This window comes from Phascolarctos cinereus, unplaced genomic scaffold, assembly GCF_003287225.1.
Source record: "Phascolarctos cinereus isolate Bilbo 61053 unplaced genomic scaffold, phaCin_HiC Scaffold_5;HRSCAF=322, whole genome shotgun sequence".
NCBI lineage: Eukaryota > Metazoa > Chordata > Mammalia > Diprotodontia > Phascolarctidae > Phascolarctos > Phascolarctos cinereus.
In genome coordinates this window covers 330,223,474-330,246,278 of record NW_027555958.1, presented here as the reverse complement: position 1 = coordinate 330,246,278, position 22,805 = coordinate 330,223,474, and the positions used below count along the sequence as shown (strand labels likewise).

General features: G+C 36.8%; 1 protein-coding gene and 1 pseudogene across 4 annotated transcripts in view; one reads left to right on the top strand and one right to left on the bottom strand.

Annotated features, from left to right (window-relative positions):
• TTC13 (tetratricopeptide repeat domain 13) overlaps positions 1–22,805 on the bottom strand; it is a 111,779-nt gene that overhangs the window by 70,572 nt on the left and 18,402 nt on the right. For all 4 annotated transcript variants that reach the window (XM_021000404.2, XM_078156221.1, XM_021000402.2 and 1 more), the window contains exons 3-6: positions 13,226–13,301; positions 9,391–9,461; positions 4,264–4,329; positions 1,327–1,419 (exon numbers count right to left, since the gene is read on the bottom strand). In XM_021000404.2, coding sequence (XP_020856063.1) covers positions 1,327–1,419; positions 4,264–4,329; positions 9,391–9,461; positions 13,226–13,301 — 306 coding nt within the window. The remainder of the gene's footprint in view (positions 1–1,326; positions 1,420–4,263; positions 4,330–9,390; positions 9,462–13,225; positions 13,302–22,805) is intronic.
• On the top strand, positions 21,010–22,657 carry LOC110217823 (casein kinase II subunit beta-like; annotated as a pseudogene).

The window sequence follows — 22,805 nt, the reverse complement described above, 5'->3', positions numbered from 1 at the left end:
CATTGATAAATGCTTATTCCTCAACGATGTTAAATGAAGTACAACTATTTTTCCTTTTTATTAAAATACATTCAAAAGATGCTTTCTCTGATCACTAAAATCTGTTTTGTATGCAAACAAGTTTCAATTAGGAACACAATTAAAATTAAAAAAGTAGATAATATAAGTTTTTACCAAAACTTGCTGTACAATTAAGTCTCATTTTTGGAAATGCTCAATCTGCATTTTATCAGATTTTAGCAGAGTCAAAGGTATTCACGTCCTTTACATCACTTTACTAAGGGCAAAGGGATATATACATGCATATACTTTGTACCCAGGATACAAGAGCACCAAATCAATCACTGAGTATTATATATTAAGCACCCACTTGTACTTGGTACTTTTTTGAGACTACGTAAACAGGAAAATCAATACAATCTTTCTATTACCAATTCATAATAAGACAAATAAGCATGGGATTCAATTTTTGTTTCAGATTCTTATCCAAAACTAAAACTTGAACTGTAATCAGATAGTTTACTTAAAGGAAGATTTCATTTAATTGCCATCTGATTTTCTGAGGGTTGTTGGTACCTTTTTTGCTAAATCTTTATTTAAGAAAAGGTTTTTTTTAAAAAAAAGTTTAAAAAAGTATCAACACATATTGTTCCCTCTTGCTTTGTCCAAGCACTGCACAAAAAAATTTAAGTCAAATGGGAAAACTGCCAATACAATATTCTAAGATCTACCTAATTAAATGACTTGTTAGAAATCACACACAGAAATAAGTTGTGTTTTGGCCACAGTGCCTATAATAAGTACACTGTACATAGTGAGTACTTAAATATATTTGTTAAATGAAAGAATAAAAATCTCACATAAAATGTGTAGTAAAATAAATACAACATGAAACATTAATAAACTATCACATCTTCGCAAAAGTAAATATGTAATTTTATTACAGCTTTTGTGGTTTTTACTTTTAACTAGATTATGACATAGTTTATAAAATAATTACATTCCTAAAATCAACACTACCTTATGTTTTCCTTTAAAATTTTCACAATAACAACCAAAACATGATGTCATATACTCTCAAAATAACAGTGCAAAAGTTACTCTCTTGCTTACATTTATTGTGATCCTTATATATGAGTTCAGAAATATGAAAAATTTTCTTCTTAGAATAAGTACCTTTAGAAACATTAGCTACCAATAAAAGAACACGCAGTGCTAGGAAGGAAAATTTTTAAAAATCAAAGAAAGGAGAGAAAATCAGAGACCCTAAAATCTAATCAATGTACTAATGACTGGAGGGGTAAGGAGAACATCAAGGGAACTCACCTCAGCTCGCTGCTCAAATACTTCTGGACGATCTGGTTCCAAGGAAATTACTCGACTCAGTTCAAACAAAGCAAGTTCAGCATTCTTAATGTCCTTAAAAGCAATTACAGTTTTATACAGGATATATCATTGCTCAAAAACAATTCCAAATGATTTTCTGATAAAAACATTATTTAGTAATGCTACAAATGGTAGGATAGAAATCAATGTGTAATGACAGCTATACTCAATTTCCTTTACCAAAATACACTTTTTTAATTAACAGGTATTTAGATTCCTCAGTTTCCTACATATTAACTAATCACTACTTTCTGCCACATCAATACTATTTTGAATTAATGGGGCCTTAATCAAGTCCACTTTAATCTAACTCACTGCAATTACAAATACCCCAAAATTAATGAATGTAAGTATTTACTGGACTCAAGCATTTATCTAATATCCTAAAATGCTTTCCTCCAAACTTCTGTTTTAAAAAACAACAAAAACTCTGATGGAGACCTACTATTTCAATTTCTATGGTTATCATTAAAAATAAATTCTCTAAATGTGTCTTCATTGAATCAAGGTCACCAGCTTTGCTGTGGCAAGCGGAGAAAAACAGACTAAATGACAGTCACTTTCAAAAAACCATAAACACATAACTATAATTTACCTACTCCTTAAAAAGCATGTACATTTCAGAATCAATCTTGAGCCAGGCTATGCAGTTTTACTAAGCAGACAAGGGAGAGGCAGCTCATTTCTGCATTCCTAGAATACATCTATTTCAGATACTATCAATTCCTTACTCTCCGGGTAAAAGCATGCTCCTTCACAAACCTAATCTTATACTGAATATTTTCTTTGTATTGAGACAGGGCCAAGAAAAAGGAAATGTAAGCTTCCTTGAGGACAAGGACTATATTTCATCTTGTCCTTTTATATTCAGGATGTAGCACAGTACCGTATATTATTTGGCTGGTTTGTTTGCTTTTATCTGGATATGTGATTTCATTGGAATTCCAGCTGAATAAACTCTTAGCAGTCTACTTACTAGTATTTATTAAATACCTACTATGTACCAGGCACTGCGTTAAGAAACAAAGATATATATACATATACATGTGTGTGTGTGTATATATATATATATATATGTATGTATATATATACACATATATGTATATACATATATGTATATATGTATGTGTATATGTATATATGTATATGTGTATATATATGTGTGTGTGTACACGCACACACACACACACACACACATAAAGCAATAGACAGTCCAGCTCACAAGGAGCTTGTGGTCTAATGGAGAAGGCTACCAGCAATTATGTCCAAAAAATGCAAATCAGCAACTGTTCAGCAATTTATAGTCTTAGAGAGTTGCCTGGAGCACTGAGAGATTAAGTGATTTGTCTAGGGTCATATAGTCAGCTTTCGCGGGAGGCAGGATTTCAGCCCAAGATTTCTTGATTTTTGGCTGGCCAGCAATCTCTTATCTTGCACACAAGAGGTGCTTAATAAAAGCCTGTTGGACAGTTTTGGATTTTTACAAACACTTAGCAGTTTCTAAGTAGCAAAAGCTTTTAAAAGTTAGATTCCCTTCCCCAAAACGTATACCTTAAAGTTTCAGCAATTTACAGTATAGTATTTATGGCACAAGCAAGTTTTTATGCATCAAGTTTTAGACTAAGTGCTTCAAAACGTGCCTCCTGGATAAGCCCAGCTCTGCACCTTGCCTCCATAGTCACCATTTATGACTGTTTCATATCACTCTCTTCCTAGCCTCTCAGAGGGACTGAGGGAGGCAATAAAATAATACCTGAATATCAGTTTGAGCTCTGAAGAGTACTAAAAACATCCAAGATAATATACATGGAATATAAGAACATATTTTCCACCCCACAGTTCAAGGAAGCCTAAGGAAACCTCAGGAGAATTAAAAGCAGTTCCTCACTGAAGTTAATGGTGACTACTCCCCAACATGTTTTCAATCCTCTTGAGTTCCCAATACAATCGTGGATTTGGAACTCAAAGGAACTTTAGGTGTCATTGACTCCAACTCCCATCATTTTACAGATGGAGAAACTGAGGCCTAGAGAAGTAAATTCTAGTAGACTGGAAGCTCCTTAAAGGGAAATTTTTTCAACCTGTTTTTCGTATCCCTGGCATCGAACAGGGTCTCACATGCACACAACCAGGTCCTCTGACTCAACTCACAGTTCTTCCATCTCTATCAGTGGCGTCAAACTCAAACAGAAGTAGGGGCCACCAATTCCTACATAAGGATCCTTGTGGCTGCATACTGACTTTATTTTAAAATATAATGTTATTTATGTTTCATTGTATTTTCATTAATTTTGTTAAATCTTTTCCAATTACATTGTAATCTTGTTTGTCTGCCCTAGAGAGTGTCGTGGGCTGCAGGGGTCTACATCTTGGTGACTCTCCATTGCCCCCTGAGATGTACCAGCAGTGTAGGAACTATTTAACCCTTCTTTGCCCAAACCTTATTTCAGCAGGAACTGTAGGGCTAGATCCAGGCTGATTTAATATGGCATAATTTCATCCACCTCAGTTATCTGACTAAATCCAGCATGTAAAATATAATTTAGCCTTTCTTTAATGATTTAAGGATAAAAAATGACAATCAATTATTTTTCTGTGTTTTAATATAGGATGCCCTCAAAGACTGTTCATGTATAAGGCTGTTTACCCTTACATCAGTTGGCTCTGGACCACTATTTTAAATTTCTGTTTTTCATAGCTTTTTTGTTTTCTCTCTTGTACCATATATTTTAGAAAGGTTTCATGAAAAAATTATTCAAATAAATTATAGCATTTAGAAGGCTATGCTTCAAATATCTGAGGAAAATCCAATTATATTCCTTGTTGATGCAAACCAACAAAGTATTCCCACTGAAGCCACCATTATCAAATACTCACCTGTAGTCCCTTCTTTCCATAGGCTATCCCTCGACCATAAATTGCACTAACGAGCTCTGGCTCCTCCTAGACAGGAGAGCAAAAATGTAGCATGGTGTTAACAAATAAAAGAAATACTAGTCACTAATTAGGGCAGGTATAATATGCCTCAGGTAAATGTTTTTCTTTTTTTTTCTTTTTTTAAAAAATTTTATTAATTTATTTTGATTTAACAATAATCACTTCCATATGCTTTTGAGTTTAAATTTTTTCTCCCCCTTCCTCCCCACCACCCTCCCCAAGACAGCACACAATCTCATATAGGCTATACATTTACATTCCTATTAAACATATTTTCACATTAGTGGTGTTGTAAGCAAAAATTAAAACCAATAGGAGGAACCATCAGAAAGAGGAAACAAAACTCATCAGAAAAGAAAAAAAATAGCAATTCAACTTTCATAGTTCTTTCTTTGGATGTGGATAGCATTTTCATCACAAGGCTTCTGGAGATGTCTTAGATTATTGTATTGCTGGGAAGGGTAAAGTTTATCAATATTAGTCATCGCACAACATGGCTGTTATTGTGTACAGCGTTCTCTTGGTTCTGCTCATTTCACTCAGCATAAGACCATACAAGTCTTTCCAGGTTTTTCTGAAGTCAGCCTGTTCATCATTTCTTATAGCACAATAGTATTCCATTACATTCATATACCACAACTTGGTCAGCCATTCCCCAATTGATGGGCATCCTCTCAATTTCCAATTCTTTGCCACCACAAAAAGAGCTGCTATGAATATTTTTGTACATGTGGGTCCTTTTCCCATTTGTATGATCTCTTTGGGACATAGCCCTAGAAGCGCTATTGCTGGGTCAAAGGGTATGCACATTTTTACAGCACTTTGGGCATAGTTCCAAATTGTTCTCCAAAATGGTTGAATCATTTCACAACTCCACCAACAATGCATTAGTGTTCCAATTTTCCCACATCTTCTCCAACATTTATCATTTTCCTGTTTTGTCATGTTGGCCAATCTGACAGGTGTGATGTAGTACCTCAGAGTTCTTTTGATTTGCATTTCTCTAATCAATAACGATTTAGAGCATTTTTTTTCATATGACTATAGGTAGCTTTAGATTCTTCCTCTGAAAACTGCTTGTTCATACCCTTTGACCATTTATCAATTGGGGAATGACTTGTATTCTTATAAATTTGACTTAATTATATATTTTAGAAATGAGGCCCTTATCAGAGACTGGTTGTAAAAGTTATTTCCCAATTTTCTACCTTCCTTCTAGGCATTGATTTTGTTTGAGCAAAAACTTTACAATTTAATGTAATCAAAATTATCCATTTTGCTTTTCATAATGTTCTCTATCTCTTGTTTGGTCATAAATTCTTCTGTTTTCCATAGATCTGATAGGTAAACTATTCCTTGCTCTCCCAGTTTGCTTATAGTATCAGCCTTTGTATCTAAATCATGAACCCATTTTGACTTTATTTTGGTATATGGGGTAAGATTTTGGTCTATGCCTAGTTTCTGCCATACTCTTTTCCAGTTTTCCCAGAAGCTTTTTTTCCAAAGAGTGGGTTCTTATCCCAGAAGCTGGGGTCTTTGGGTTTATCAAATAATAGATTACTATAGTTAGTTACTGACTACTGTGTCTTGCATATTTAACCTATTCCACTGATCCACCACACTATTTCTTAGCCAGTACCAAGCAGTTTTGATGATTGCTGCTTTATAATACAATTTAATGTTTTTCTTCAATAGGCTAATACCACCTGAGTTAGTTCAAGTAGGAGATTCCAAACAGTTTCTGTTTGAGGAGTATTAGGGAGAAGGGAATCAGAGGAGTCAGTGTCTGTTCACGTAGGGCCCAGCAGGCAAGGGCTGCAAGGACTTCTGTGAAGCCATCTGGGAATGATGGTGGCAGGGCCTCTGGTAATAATGGCTCCCAGGGAGCAGCTGCAGAAGTAGATCCTTTGATAAACAGTTGGATGGGGGTGAAAAGCAAATGCATAAGGACCAATTCTGACAACGAGGAGGTAAAACAGTTTGGAGGCACAAGGTTGGCTAATGTTGATACTGATCCTTTGTTTTAGAAGAGGACCAATGACATCACAGGGTGATGTCTTAATTTGCATATGAATTGGATTTAAGGGAGGCAGAGCTACACAGTCATCAGCCTCACTCTCCCCTCCTTAGACATCCAAGTCTAGTGGCAAGACAAAAGTCAAGACAACTAGTGGATGGCTCAGGATGCAGTGGATGACCTTGGCATCTTTGATGTCCTAACAAGCTATAAATACTCCACACCTGCTTCAGCCACCTTCATGGCCATTGGAACAGTGTTCTCAAACTCTCATCCCACTGGGAGGAAGCCTTCACATGTTTGGGTATACATTCTCCTAACTCAACAATGGGTTTGAGGCCTGTCAATTACCCTTAACCCAGTTTAGCCTATCTGCTGAGATGGTTTTACCACGGTGTGGCCACTGCACATACTACAGATTCTTGGAGCCACAAGAGAGAGAGCTGGGTGGCAGGTGGACACCAAAGGTGGATGAGCGGCCCTGAAAAGGGATTGGGAAGCCCTCATAGCAGAGGTGCTAGTCCTCCTGAACACCCCATAATACTCCAGTGAATTCTTACGGACTTTGTTGAGGGAATCAGATCAGCATTGATGGCAGGAATCCCAATAAAGTCACAGAATTCTTGAAGCAATTTGCATTTTGAGGGGCAAATGCCAGCTAGCTGGAAAAGTCCCACCCACTGGGTTCATTCCCTGTTACTACCTCTGCAAAATAAATGAAGTGTCACTATAGAACACTCACACAAACTCAAAATTCTAATCACTTTCCTATTAACTTCTAAGTATCACACTTTTCTTGGTTCCCAGATAGGACATTCACCAACTCAGGGATTACTTTACAAAACTTTATATTGAAGTTAGGATAGTTTTCTAGGCTCCACCACAGCCTGAACAAAACAGCCAACAAAACTATACCACTTGTTTGGTTCTTATTCCATGCTTACCAATAAATCACTTTTCATGACTAATTAAGTTTCCTAGGTATCTTGAAACTCGGAAAGGATGCCCTTAATAGTGAAATAAGAATGTACCCAGTTGACAAAAATGCAGACAATCCACTGCAAATTAACAAAATTGCATTTTTGTTTATATTTTGGTTTCCTGTGAACTTGGCTAGCATCAATCAGTCCTCTTGAGACTAATTATCCCTCAGTGACCTAATGAAATTGAATTTCACTCAGTTTGGATGTCCAAGGCTCAGGACAAAGATGACACCACAAAAGGACATAAGGCTTTTCTTGAGCCCCTGCCAGCCTCTTTCTAACCAACTTGATTATAACACAGCTCATGACTAGAACACTGTGTCTTATTTCTAGTCAGCATTTTCCACTTAACGAAAACAAAGATTTCTGTGAAGAAATGCTAATAAAAAAAATATTATAAATCACTTTGCAAATGTAGAGTTAAATTTGAAGAACACTACAGTAATAGGTTCAGTGAACAAGGCAGAGACAATATTTTTATGGACCTCTGGAACTTCACTGCAAGGAAGATGCTAAATGAAAAGCATCTTCCACTCACTGAATGTCAGTTTCCACAGTGTATGTATTTAAATACAGTGTATATATTTTCCTTCTGTGAATCAGTTATAGGTTTTTAATTGTCTGTTATTTGTACCATCACCTGATTCATTCCAAGAGTATTCAGCATAATGGAGTGACAATAAAGAAAGCAGTCTAAACTTACAACCTAGAACACATTTCCAAAGGAAAACTGTATGCAGAAATATATCTCATTACAAATTGGTTATAATCCCAGTCAGTGCCATATTTTATCAAGTTTGTTCTACTAGTAAATAAGGTACATTACATCTGCAAGGTTATAAGTGGTTTTTCTGCTTGTCAAATCACAACAGATTGTTCTCCTTAAACACATGTACTGGGAAGATTGCCAAGAGAAAGAGTTCTTGAATAATGAGTAAATTAGACAGTTATTGATTTCTATAATTGCTCGTTTCAAATAGTTGTCAGGAATAAACTAGTGTTTGCTCTTGTAATTGTCCCACGTAAGCGAGCCCTTCCTCGCTCAATGCAGGTAAATTCCCTTGATGTGACAGGCTTCAATTTTATAATGTTTCAGTGGCAAGCAACCTAGTACATTTAAAAAACCATTCATAAATTAATCCAACTCTGCACCGAAGCCCAATGAATGAACGATAATGATGCATAACAACTTTGTTCTAAGATCCTCAAATGAAATGAACCAAAGCAGGAGGATGATGGTAATGCTATAATTAACTAAAAAAAATTAAAATTGGTGCTTTTAAAACTAATACTCCAAACTGGAGTATAAATATATGTCACATCAATTACTTTTTGTTTAATAAACCCTTAAGTTGGTTATACCTTTGATGCTCATGCACAACAATCACAGGTACGGAAACAAAATCTTTGAGCACTGTTTGAGGAAGATATTGAAGAATGCTTAAGAGAGAGTATTAATCAACAAAATGTTAGTGAGTAGCTATAGCGAACATAAACAATTGGTAAAAAGAAAAAAACAAAGAACCTGAATTATAAATTATTTTCTATATCCTTATATTTATGTAAATAATCTCTCTTAACGTATGCTTTAATTCACTTGGTAACCTAAATACTGGTCCACGTATTTCCACCAGAGGAAATCATGCCATTACATAGAAACAAAGCCATAAATGGATCTTAAACTAATCAATTTCTGTGTACCAAGTCAAGACACATCATTTAATCTTAATTCAATAATTCTCTGCCTGTAAACTAGATATTATTATTACAAATGATTGTTTGGGTTTGGCAAACATAGCTTCTATCGACTAAGTAATATGTTTTACACATAAATATACTATTTTTCAAATGTATGTAGATGCTATTGTGATTAATAAAACACAAATTAATTTCACAGTGAAAAAAGAGAAGAAAAGCAGTAAGATCAACGATTACTCCAACCACCTAAATCTGAAAGAGCCTTGAACATCACTCCATAGAAAACATTTTGCCCTACATGGAAAAGATCTTTAACCTGGTTAAGATCATCAATTTTAAAATTATATTACATAGGAGATGAAAAATTACCTGGAGCATGGATGAAAAATGTCTTATTGCTTCATCATACAGACCACTGCCAATCAACACATAAGCAATAGCTACAAAACAAAACAAAATGGAAATATATTAAGACATAAAATTAAAGTATAAGATAATTAAGGGCAGCTATGTGGTGTAGTGCCAGGCCTGAAGTCAGGAAGACTCATCTTTGAGTTCAAATCTAGCCTCAGACACTTACTAGCTGTGTGCCCCTGGACAAGTCACTTAACTCTGTTTGCCTCAGTTTCCTCATCTATAAAATGAGCTGGAGAAGGAAATGTCAAACCACCCCTATATTTTTGGCAGGAAAACCCAAATGGGGTCACGAAGATTCAGACGTGACTGAAAAAGACTGAACAACAACAACAAAATAATTACACAGAGTAAAAAGTGAGTTGTGTCCTTCTGTGCCAGTCTATCAATACAGAAGTTGGAGAAGTAGCCCTCTGTGGGTACTAGAGTCAAATGCAGCTTTTCAGAATGAATTGGATATTTTCAGGACATATACTTTAGATTACATCTAAACTAGAAGTGTCAAGCATGCAGCCTACTGGGCAGGAAAACCTGATTAAAATGTAACAGGAAAATGTTTAACAGGATAAATATAATACCATGATAAAAACAATATTAATAATAACTAATAAATAGCTAGCATTTATAGAGTGCTTACTATGTGCCAGGCACTAGGCTAAGCATTTTATAAATATTATCTCATTTGACCCTCACAATAATCTTGAGAGGTAGATGCTATTAATATCCCCATTATTAATTTTTAAAATAAGAATTCCCATTATTTAATTTTTCTAACCAATTCTAAAAGGAATCTTACTGATATTAGAGTCCTCTTCATTTCAGTTAAAGAAACTGAGGCAAACAGAGTTAAATAACTTGTCTAGGGTCACAAAGCTAATAAGTGTCTGAGGCTGGATTTGAACTCAGGTCTTCCAGACTCCAAGTTCACTGCTCAATCCACTGGGCTTCAAAGTGTGGTAAGAAACCAAAAAAGTTAAGTTACATCCAGTCTAGTTTTAGTGTTGGGATTCCACAGTACGGTTTTCTGAAAAGTCATAATATAAGCATTTCTGGCAAGGTAATGAAATCAGAGGTGGCAAAGAGAGACCGGTTACTCAATGCTCCCCCTGAAGAAATAAAAATGTCTTTAAATAAACAGATTAATAAATAAAAAAGGAGGAAAAAGGATATTAACTGAAGAGTCTCAAAAGAAAAAAGCCTCTTGGATAAAGAAAAGGAAAAGATGAAGAAATGAGCAATCAGCAGCAAAAAGTTTCCCAGATGATGAGCAAATATAGCAGATTAAAAGATCCTGAAGAGAAATCACTAGAAGGAAAAAAAAAATAAAACATCTTAACTTCAACATTGGACTAGAAAAGGGAGATGGTCCTGATGCGACGACATATCTAACTAAATAATAAACATACTAAAGGAAATGAAGGGGACTCTAATATCAGTAAGATTCGTTTCAGGATTCGTTAAAAAAATTAATAGCAAAAGTAAAAAAATTCAGAAAATGTGATTAAAATATTTGAAGGAATGGAATAAATAGTTTAGTTAGAACAAGCAGGAGATACGGGAAAACAATTTTTAAAAAGAGTCTACTTGGGAAAAGAGTTGGAAACTTTATAAGGAAAGATGACAGAACTGGAAGACATATCAAAAAGATAATATAAGAATGATGAAATCATTCAAAAATGCAAAGAAAATGAAAATTCACAAATTTTCAGGAAATTGCTAAAAAAAATTCCTCAGAATCATTAAGATCAAGTAACAGATACCAGGATTTTTCTTTTTAAGCAGTTGGGAGGGAAAAAAAATCACATTTCTATTTAATTCACCTAGTATTTATTAATTAACTGCCTCCTGGGTGCTAGTAACTACGCTAGGCACAAAGGATATGAAATCAAATGAGGTGTTTATATCCTACCGAGAGGAAACAATACATATAGTTATCCTCAACATGGGTTTCAGATTCCCAGTTTTGGTTATTTGAGACTTGGCATCAATAATTACATGGGAATTTTTGGAGATTTGCAATACATTGTGGAAAATAATGGACAATACGTGAATATAAAAAAACCCAAAAATTTTAATGTCATGAGTGCATAAATAACATATATTACTAATCTATTTTATCATGTATTACCTTAAGTATACACACATAAATTTATTCTGAACAATTAAATTTTGTTAAAAGTTCTAGTGTCTACACACTGTCTTTGGGAACCCCTCCTCTGTCTCTCATCCTGACTCAGGCATGTCATTGGTTGTGGCTTATGCTTTTCTTAGGAGAAGGAAATTCGTGAAGCAGTTGCTGCAGCTATATCAGCTACGGATTCAAAGACTGCATAGCATGCGAAGTACTAATCTCTCTCACGTACAACGTGCAATTTTTTTTATGGTGCAGTGTGTCGTTTTACTTCTTTCGTGTGTTAAATAAATATGATCAGAATTATTAAAAATGATACTTTGTGGTTTTTTACATTTGCAGGGGTCCTGCTCCCCTCCCCCCCATGTCAAGGGACAACTGTGCACAAATACACATATACAAACTAAGTGCAAAATAATGGAAGAAGGATTAACATCTAGGAGGATCCAAAAAGATTTGTTGAAGGTGGCATTTGAGCCGAGCCTCTGAAAGGTTCTACGGGTTCCAAGAGGAGACTAGAGGGAAAGAGGAAAAGATCAGAAACCAGGGGCACCACTCATGCAAAGGCATGAAGGCAGCAGATGGAATGTCACATATGGAGACAAAGTAGGCGAGTTCATCTGAAACGGAGCACGGGTGAGGAATGGAATTGGAAATCACTTATGCACTTACTAGGTGCTAAATGCTGGGGATACAAAGAGAAAACCAAGACAATCTCTACTCTTAAGGAGCTCATATTCTAGGTGAGAGCAGCAACACAAAACAGAGGGTTCAGGTTTGTGTTCAATGACTGGCAGATGGACCAGACAGACAGTACTTGGGAAAGGAGTAGAGCAGGTGGCAAGGTTTAAGGATCTTAGCTGTAAATCTCAAGGCATATGGTTAGTCTCCTATCAAAAATATGGTGGATTCAAAGAGTAGAGTGGAGGTCTAGTGGTAACTGTGAGAAAGGTAGGGACTTAAGATCAATCTGGAAAAACAGCCTCGAAAAAAGATTGTGAAGACTTTTAAATGTCAAAAGAAGCTAGAGGCAAAAAGGAATCACTGAAACTTGAGAAGGAGAGTGACTCAAACATGTGCCTCAAAAATAGTAACACGGCAATTTGCAGGAAGACCAGTTAGTAGGCTTTTTAATAGTGTAAGATCAGAGGTGACAAGAGCCTCATTCAAGGTGGTTTTAGCACATGTGAATGGGGAAAAAGGGGTGGACAAGACACGCTATGAAGGTAAAAGGGCATAAGATTAAACAGTCGAGGATGACAAAAATCTTCAACCCAGCTCCACTAGGAACAATATAGAAAGCTGTATAGAGATGGGAGCCCCTCCTCCAAGGCTCACTCTCCCAACTTCCTTAAACAGAAGAGAAGGCACTAGTAGAGAAGGAAAGACTGAAAATACCCATCATCATGACGATCAATTTTCTTAGAATCATGACACTAAGAATATATAACCTTACAGATTACACACAGGATTCAGCCCCTTCCTTTTACAATAAAGAAACTGCGGCTCAGAGAGGCCAACTGATCTGTGAGGCTGACACGGCTAGATTAGAATCCAAATCCCAGGCCTGTATTTGCAATATACAACACCGCCATATTGTTTTGAATCTGCTTATAAGAGCAGTGTAGATGAAGCACTGATACTTCTAGAATATCTTACCTAATTCTTCATTTGTGTTGTCATTATCAGTAGCAAAAGGTAATCGCTTTTGTTCTGCAAGGGACTTTGCCTGGTTCTGTAAAACATCAAATAATCACTTTCAGTAATTGCAGGGATGCAGGAAAGGTCCATTTTAAAAAGATACATTTAACATAAAACTAGAAAAATCTAACAGAAAAACCATTAAAGGTAATTACAAAATTGTAGTAAATACCATAATGCGTTTGTCTGTGAAGGGGACAATGATGAGATTGGAAGTAAATCAGTTCTATACATTTTTTTTAATTGGAAATAGTACTGGCTGGCTGCACAAAAGTTGTTGCTGTGATTTTAAAGGTTTCTGGCAGCAATAATGCAATTATTCTGTAAAGATGATACATCATGGAATTACTCCTTAAGCATGACTAATAATGGAATATGCATTATAAATGTGAACTTTGGTACTTCAGAAAAAATAGTTATGGCGTATATTGGTACAGAGCTGCAGAAAAAAGATAAACAAATCCTGACCAAGAGTCCAAGCATCTTGTCATTATATAATAAAAAGAAATACACAAATGGGGATTATTTGTATAATCATTCCCACTTAGATCTGTGGAAACCTCTTGCAATCTGACTCTTGCCCCACCACTCAACTGAAATTGTTCTCAAAGGTCACGAATCACCTAATTATTGATTAATTACCTTTTCTCAGTCCTTCTTCACCTTGACCTCTCTACAGAACAATAGAGGGCTACCCATTCCTTCTTGATACCATCTTCCTTAGCTTGGTGACATAATCTTAAGGTTCTTTTACCTTCCTGAATTTCTTCTGTTCTCTTCTCTAGCTTTTCTTCCTCTTCCACTCTCTAAATATAGCTGTTTTGTCTAAAGCTCCTCTGGTTTCAGTTATTACCTCTATGCAAACAATTCCTACATCTCTATCTTTAGTTCTGACTCCCCTCACAACTCCCCACCAACCGTTTGTTGGACATTTCTACCTGAATATCCCACACCAAAGCCTGAAACTCAAAATGTTCAAAACAAAATTTGTCTTTGCCCTACCCCTCATCCTAACTTCTCCATTTCTGTTAAGTATACTGACAATCTCCCAGTGTTTTAAACTCATAACTTTTCAGTAGTCTTTTTAACTGTTCTTTCCCTCACCTGTCACATATAACCAGTTGTCAAATTCTGTCAATTCTACCTCCACAAAATCTCTTGGATCCACCCCTTCCTTTCTATTCTCATCACCTTCCAGGGTTCCTAACAAGGAGTTGGTTGTGTGGGTAAATTTCAGGAGATCAGTGAACTTGGATGGAAAAAAAAATGACATCTTTATTTCACTAATCTTTGATTTACTTTGTAACCTTGAGTATTTTATTTTATGCATTTAAAAATCATTATTCTGAGAAAGGGTCCATAGGCTTCAGCAGACTACCATAGGGGTCTATATCAGAGAAAAAGTTAAGAACCCCTATCCTAGACTTTTGTTACCTCTCAACTGGACTATAATAAGAGTCTTTTAATTGTCTCTCATACTGCAGTCCTTCTCTGCTCCAATTCAGGCTCTGTACTGCCAGGCAATTTTTCTAATGTGCAGCTTTGATCATGCTATTCCTCTGCTTAAAAATGAGTGACATATTCTCCCCATATTGCAAATCTCAAAAATCCCAAACTCTTTAGACTAACATTAGAAGCCTCCCCACCAGATTTCAACATACCACTTTCTAGCGTTATTTCATATTTCATTTATTCTATGTTCCTGCACTGAGCTTTAATGACAAACCCAATAAATCACTGGATCCCAAACTCATCCTACACTTTTTCCTCTGTGCCTTTTCTTGCTCACCCTGTCACCACCATGCCTCTCACTCCAACTAATCTCTATTTAACCATGTTTAACCATGAAGCTTTCTCCAATCACCCCAAAGGAAAGCAAAAAAATTTTTTCCCTCTTTGATCTCTAACAGCACTTTGAGACACCTATGGATTTATATTCAAATTTGAATTGTATTTTGTCTTATTTACTCCACCCATTTATTGAACTGTAAACTCCAAAAAAGCTTTAACTTAGTTATCTTTGTCTTCATCTAGTAACATAATAGCTCTTTCAGTTTAATTTACATTTATGAGGCAACATAAAAAGTTATTCAGAAGAAAAAAAAACAGAACAAAAGAAAGGCAATTATCTATAGCTAAGATAGTTTCACCTGTAATAATAGAACATTTTATACAGCTATGGCTCTATTATGTTTTGACAGTTCAAAAAGGCATCACTTTTTTTTCTTCTGTTTTTTTGGTTTTATTTTTTCCACTTAATAATATTTTATTTTTTCCAATTACATGTAAAGATAGTTTTCAACATTCACTTTTATAAGATTTTGAGTTCCAATTTTTTTTCTCCCTTCCTTCCTCCCCTTCCCCCTCACCAAGATGGCAAGCAATCTGATATAGGCTATACATGTACCATCATATTAAACATTTCCACATTAGTCATGTTGTGAAAGAAGAATCAGAACAAAAGGGAAAAACCACAAGAAAGAGAAAATAGTATGCTTAGATCTGTATTCAGACTCCATAGTTCTTTCTCTGGATGTGGATAGCATTTTCTACATGAATAAAAGGGCATCACTTTCATATACTTTCCAGACCACCTGGAGATTTTTATCCCAATAAGCAACTGTAATATGCTTGACCAATTGGATCCATAACAAAATTATGAGTTTATACCAGATTCATCTGAGGCATATAACATTGCAATATATAATATGGGTGAGGAAAACTAAGGCATGTGAGGGGGTAAGAAGTTCTGTCCCAGCTATGAAGAGGATTTAGTGACACCCCAGAGTTTTAAGAATGAGATTTAGCAATTTTCTTAATTATTTTTAGTCCATACCACTGCTAGCATTTCTCTTGTATGATATCAATTTAATAAAATTTTAAATGCCTACTTTATGTAAGATACTATGCTAGACAACTATATATATTTTATATATATAGTTATGAGTAAGTCATAAGGCTAGGCAGATCACTAAAGTGATCTCTACAATTTCTCTGACATTGTTTACAGGCAATTCTTTTGGCTACCAAAATTTAACTGTTTAGTGCATCTGAGTCATTTATTACTCTAACTCATGATCATGGAAACCAAGTTGCCTTTATCCAAATTGTTACTATTAAGAATACGAATTTCTAATTAGTGCTTTATGATCATTTTAAGAGGCATTTTTCATGTTCTTCCTGTGAGAAAGTCAAGATGATTTGACAAAGTCACATATCAAGTTCATCAGAAAGCTAGTCTTAGAATTTATAGACTTTGGTAATGATAATGATGATGATGACAGCCAGCATTTATAAAGCACTTTGTAAGGTAGGTGCTATTATTACCCCTATTTACAGATAAGAAACCTGAAGCAAACAGAGTGACTTGTCCATGGTGATACACAAGTGTCTGAGGCTGCATTTGAACTCAGATCTTCCTAACTCCAGGCCCAGAACTCTATCCACTGGGCCACCCATCTTAAACATTTGTAACACTCTTCTAATAGTTCTTTGTGCTTTTAAGATAATGGCTGATGTACATCAGCCAGGAGAGATCCTGGGAATCATTAAGTTCTACTGAATTAAATTACTGGGAGAAAAGATGATTTACATTAGCAATCTTACCACAGGTGCCCCAAATCCTTGTTAATGTTCAGATTATAGAGTGACAGTCTAACAGGTAAAGAAAAAAGTGGCTGGTTAAAATACAAGTCACTGCTTAGAATCAGTCTGATGCAACCTACAAGGATACCTTGTCAGAAAAACTTCAGTGATTCACTATTACTACTCTGAGAAGCCCAGGCAAAAGCCACCTTTGGAAATACAGCTGTAACTCATGGTCCAAGGTCTCCCTAGAACTCTAGGATCACATGACCCAGTCCAATCTTGGGGAATATTCCATGAAGGTTAGTTTCTCATTTTGGCACACTGCCCTCATTTCCAGATTCCACCCATAAAAGGTTATCTCTAGCTCCCAAACACTCATAGAAACACATGTAAATTGTGTATATCTCAGCCTTTATTTTACCCAAAATGCAGACAACACAAAGGACTCCCAGGAATACATAAACAGGTTTAGAAACACACAAAACACTTGAATAGTCCATCAGTTCTCCCTAACTTTGAAAGGAATTGAATTGCTTTTAGAGTAACCCCTTGACATTCCAGGAAATCCCTCTTTCCCAGAGTGCTATATAGTCCCCACAAGGCTCACAGCACTATCCTGTGGGTTTAGACTCCTACCAGGTAAATATACTTTGGGAATAGCTAAACAAGCAACCTACTTCACATCAGACCTTTGAGGTTTAATTTACATTCTGGACTAGCTTTCCAAGTGGGACATAGCTTAGGAACTATGGAGCTAATCTCTTCTGTCTTCAAGTCCAGGAAATCTCATTCTTCCTCTAGAAAATTCAATCCTTGAGCCTTTAAACTTGCAATCTCTCAAACCTGGGAACACCTGAACTTAGGTCAAATGAGGGCTCAATTGTCTGCCTCTGCTATATACTTCTCTATATACTCCTCAGTGCCCTGGCTGCTACCAACTTTGGGATTCATAAGTTCCAATCACAATAACACTAGTCTCTGAGATATACTCAAAGAAGCTTTAGGTGAATACATGTAATTCTCATGTCTGCTACCTCAAGATGGGAAGAGGGAGAAGGGTGGTATAGAGAAATCCAGTTCTTAATCCTTTGTTGCACTCCACAAGTTCAAGGAAAAAGATAGATATGGGAAAAGTACTGAAGAAATATTAACCTGGTCTGTCAGCTTTTTTTTTTTCTGGACTCCTTACCTTCTACATGGTTCTCAAATAGTGTCCTACTGGGACAACAAATTCAGTAAGTTATTCAGGCCAGGTAGAGCCAATGGAAAAAGGACTGCCCAACCATGAGCTACACCAAAGATATATTTTGAGAAATTTCCTTGAACAACAACAGGTGGGGGCAATGAGCCAAAGAAAGAAACAGATCCTTATGAATTAGCTCCCAGGGTAAGATCTAAACCATGTCAGTCCAGACTCTTGGGGGATAGGTGAACCTTGGCATTACTAAGGATTTGATTTCCAAGGGACCCTAAATATATAATTTTGGGAAGTCTCACGTATATTAGGGGCTCATACAAGTAGCTAGTTTACTTGCATGAGGTACATTAGGACAACTTTGCAGGAACCTGTGCTAGATTAGCTTTTATATTGTAGGGATCCACTGGAGAAATTTTCACATGGCACCTCCATTTTGGATTGCTCTATGAAATTACAGAGATCCTTTGGACGAGGAACTTCAAATTGATCAAGGACTCTCCCTCTCTGCATCTACTCTCACTTTCCTCTATCACTGAAATGTTTATGCTTTGCTTCTTCCAGAGAGACTTTGGTAATTTAAGAGAGAAGTGACATCATTTCCATTCTATTTCTGCCTTACAGACAGGACACATTCTGAAACTCCAGGAGCTCCCTATCACCTCTAGGATAAAACAAAAACTCCACTGTTTAGCTTTTAAAGCCCTTCATAATCAGGCCTCAACCTATCTCTGCAGCCTCCATGGATGTTATTCTCCCTCTTAAACTCTGGGCTTCAGCCAAACTGGCCTTCTCCCTAATTTTCACACACAATGCTCTATCTGTTGTCTCTCTGCCTTTGCACTGGCCATTCCCCAAACCTGGCATGCATTCCCTCCTTTCCTGTGCCTCACAGAATCCCTCTCTTCCTTCAAGATACAGCTCAAGAACCACCTTCTACACCTTTTCCTGGTCCCCCAAGTGATAGTGTCCTCCCTTGCAAACAATCTTGTATTTAACTATTTTGAATATTTGTGTATATTCTCTTTATATTTATTCTGTACACACTTACATACATGTTCTCACCCATTAGAATGTAAGCTCCTTATGAGAAGGGATTACTTTATTTTTTATATTTTTAATCCCCAGAACAGTGCCTGGCACATAGTAGGTCCTTAATAAATGTTTGTTGATTGACTAAAATCTAAGTATATTTAAAACTCAACAGATTTAAGAAAATCTAAGGCATGTGTCACATCCTGTGTAGCCGGGTGTGACCAGAATACTTTTCCTTCCTCTTTATGGAGCAGTTACAAACACAGAACCCGAAATGTTCATGCCAAGCAGGTTGCTATTATGTCTAAACACATCTGCTATGGACTTTTTTGTCGCCGTTTGGATCTTAGAGACAGAGCTTACCACCAAAATCTTGAGTCCAAATCCATCAATCTTTCCCCTGTACCATGGTACGGAAAAGGAGGCTGTGGCTGTCTCCTCTGTAGGCCCAGGTTCTCCACAATGAGGAGTGCCTGGCACATGGTAAGTGCTTAGTAAGTACCTGCTGATTGGCTAGGAAGGAGGCGGAACCTAAAGACAGAGCCCTGAGTCAAAGCTATTCCGACAGCAATGGGTAAAGTGTAAAGTTTATACTTTACAAATACTATACAGAACATATTCCTGCTTAAGAAGTAAAAGTAAAGGGGCAGCTAGATGGTGCACTGGATAGAGCACTGGCCTTGAAGTCAGGAGGACCTGAGTTCAAATACGGCCTCAGACCAAACACTTGACATGTCCTAGCTGTGTGACTCTGGGCAAGTCACTTAACCCTAATTGCCTTTAAAAAAAAGGGGGGGGCAGCTAGGTGGCACAGTGGATAGAGCACTGGCCCTGAAGTCAGGATTACCTGAGTTCAAATCTGGTCTCAGACCAAACACTTGATACTTACTAGCTGTGTGACCCTGGGCAAGTCACTTAACCCCAATTGCTTAAAAACAAACAAAAAAAAAGAAAGAAGAAGAAGAAGAAGAAGAAGAAGAAGAAGAAGAGAAGAAGAAGAAGAAGAAGAAGTAAAAGTAAATCTGGGTGAAGTCACACATGTATGTGTTAAAAGAAAACAACATATAACAGAGAATCACCAAGTGACATCACAAATGACTAAACAGGCTATTTGGACAGTTGAAATCAGCTGTGTTAGGAAAAAGAAAGGAAAGCATTGAGATAAGTCCAAAGTCAAGAAGGAACAAATTAATGAACATGGAGCCAGAGAAACTAAGGTTCAAATCCCAGTTCTGTGACATACTAATTGAATAACCCTGTGCAAGTCACTTAATGTCCCTGGGCCTCAGTTTCTGTATCTGTAAAATTAAAGGGTTGACCTAGCTGACCTAGGTCCCTTCTATTTCTAAATAGATGACCTTAGGTAGAAATCATGATGCAGAAGACTATCTTCCTATCTCTTACACTAAGAATATAGTATCTCATTTATGGAGATAAGAAATGATGATGGGAATATGCCACAAATAAATATCACTATTAATCAATATATAAAGCACTTAAATGTTTCAACAACGTTGCCTTCTTATTAAGCAAACTGATATTAACTGACAATTTAAGAGAACACATAAATTGATTTACTATAAGTTTTAAATAACCGAGTTCTCTTAAGGGTATGGATATAAAACAATTGTCTATCTTGGTTTCTACTCCTATCATAACTTTAAAAACTATATTGCATAATTCAAAATCTACAAGAAGATCATGGTGGCAAATGAGAACAAATTGCAGTGTAATGGAAACAGTCATGGATTTGGAGTTAGAGAATCTGGGCTCCATTGATTGGGGAATGGCTAAACAAATTATGGTACATGGATATAAGCGAATATTACTGTCCTGTGAGAAGTGATGAATGTGATGATTACAGAGAAGCATGGGAAGATTTGCTACAGACTGAAGTAAGCAGAGCCAAGAAAACAATTACACAATGACTGTCGATGTAAATGAAAGAACCACACAAAAAAGTGAATGTTGCAGACCTATAAACAAGTATGGTTCAAAAAAACAGACATGAGAAGACACCCCCCACTTGGGGTAGCTAGGTGGCACAGTGGAGAGAGCACTGGCCCTGAAGTCAGGAGGACCTCAGTTCAAATTCAGCCTCGGACCAAACACTTGACACTTACTAGCTGTGTGACCCTGGGCAAGTCACTTAACCCCAATTACCTAAAAAAAGAAAAAAGAAAAAAGAAAAAAAGAGAGAAGACACCCCGACCCTAACCCTTGGCAGAGTGGGAGGTCAACAAGTGTTATTCATTGCATATATTTTCAAACTTTTTCAATGTACTGATCAATTATGCTGATTATTTTCCTCTTTTCATTTTTTTGTCTTTAAAAATACTATTTGTTATATTGGATGGGCCTCTAGAAGAGAAGGGCAGGGAAACATACCAAGGGAAATTATGACAATGTTAAAAAAGAAAGAAAGATAGAAAGAAATATCAATATAAATTTATTTTTTAAAAAGAGAACTTAGGCTCAAATCCCAGCTATTTCTTACCACTTGTGTAATCTTGAGCAAGTCACTACCTCTCTAAATCTGTTTCCTCTTCTGTAAAATGAGGCAATTTAACTACATAATCTCTAAGGTCCCTTCCAGGAGTTTCGGGTACACGTCTTACAGCATTGGGATCGCTCATAGGCTACAAGTAACATCTTTATTGCCACAAAATCACTTTGGCTTCCTCATTTTAAATCAAGCCACATCCATCCATTCAGGTTCTGATTGCCATTCATCTACTAACATGGCCTAGCTTTGGAACAGCCATCTTGAATTTGTTTTCTTTGAACTCCAATAACCCCCAATTCAAATCAACATAATTTCATCGGGGGATATCATAGAAAGTCTGGTTAAGGAAGGGAACGTTCCTAAGGGACTTTGAAAATGATGGCAAAGGCTGCTACCACTGCCACCTCTGGGAATAACTTCTCCCCCTCTTTCCCCAGCCCCAGCTCACTGACATATCATGCATCTCACAGCTCTGTGGTACTCATAGCAATGAATTCTTCTGCGTGGTGGATGAAGACTATGTCCAGAACAAGTGCAATCTCATAAGGCTCAACGAAGAAGAGCCCCACTACAGGCAGCCACCGGACATGATCCTTGATTTGGAACCTGTTAAGGGGTTGAAGGACAACTCCAACCAGAGTGACCTAACTGAGCAGACGGGCAAGATCCTGTATGGACTGATCCATGCCTGCTACATGCTCATAAGAGTATGGCATTGCTCAGATGTTGGAAAAATACCAGTAGGGAGACCGTCCCTGGGTATACTGTGAAAACCATCCCATGATCCCCACTGGACTGTCAGAAATACTGCTGAGGCGATGGCAAACTTTACCATCCCAAGTGCATGGATGTTTACATACCCAACTTGTCCAGGCACTGCCACACAGATGATGCTTACTTTGGCACTGACTTTTTCCACAAGCTCTTCATGTTTTGGCCTGAAAACAAGCGGCCTGCCAAACAATACGTGCCCAGGCCGTGTGCCTTCAAGATCTACCCCAAGGCCTATCAACTATAGCTTCAAGCAGTCAGCAACTTCAAGAGTCCTATCGAGCCTATCCACTGACACGTCTCCTCTTCATCCCTTCAACATCTTAAGATGGATGACACCATCTTCCCTCCTTCTTCCACCATCCCCAAAGACACATACCTTTCCAGACCCCCAGTAGTTTTCAGTTTAAATTAGGAAGTCATTATTGTGGTGATGTGGTGGG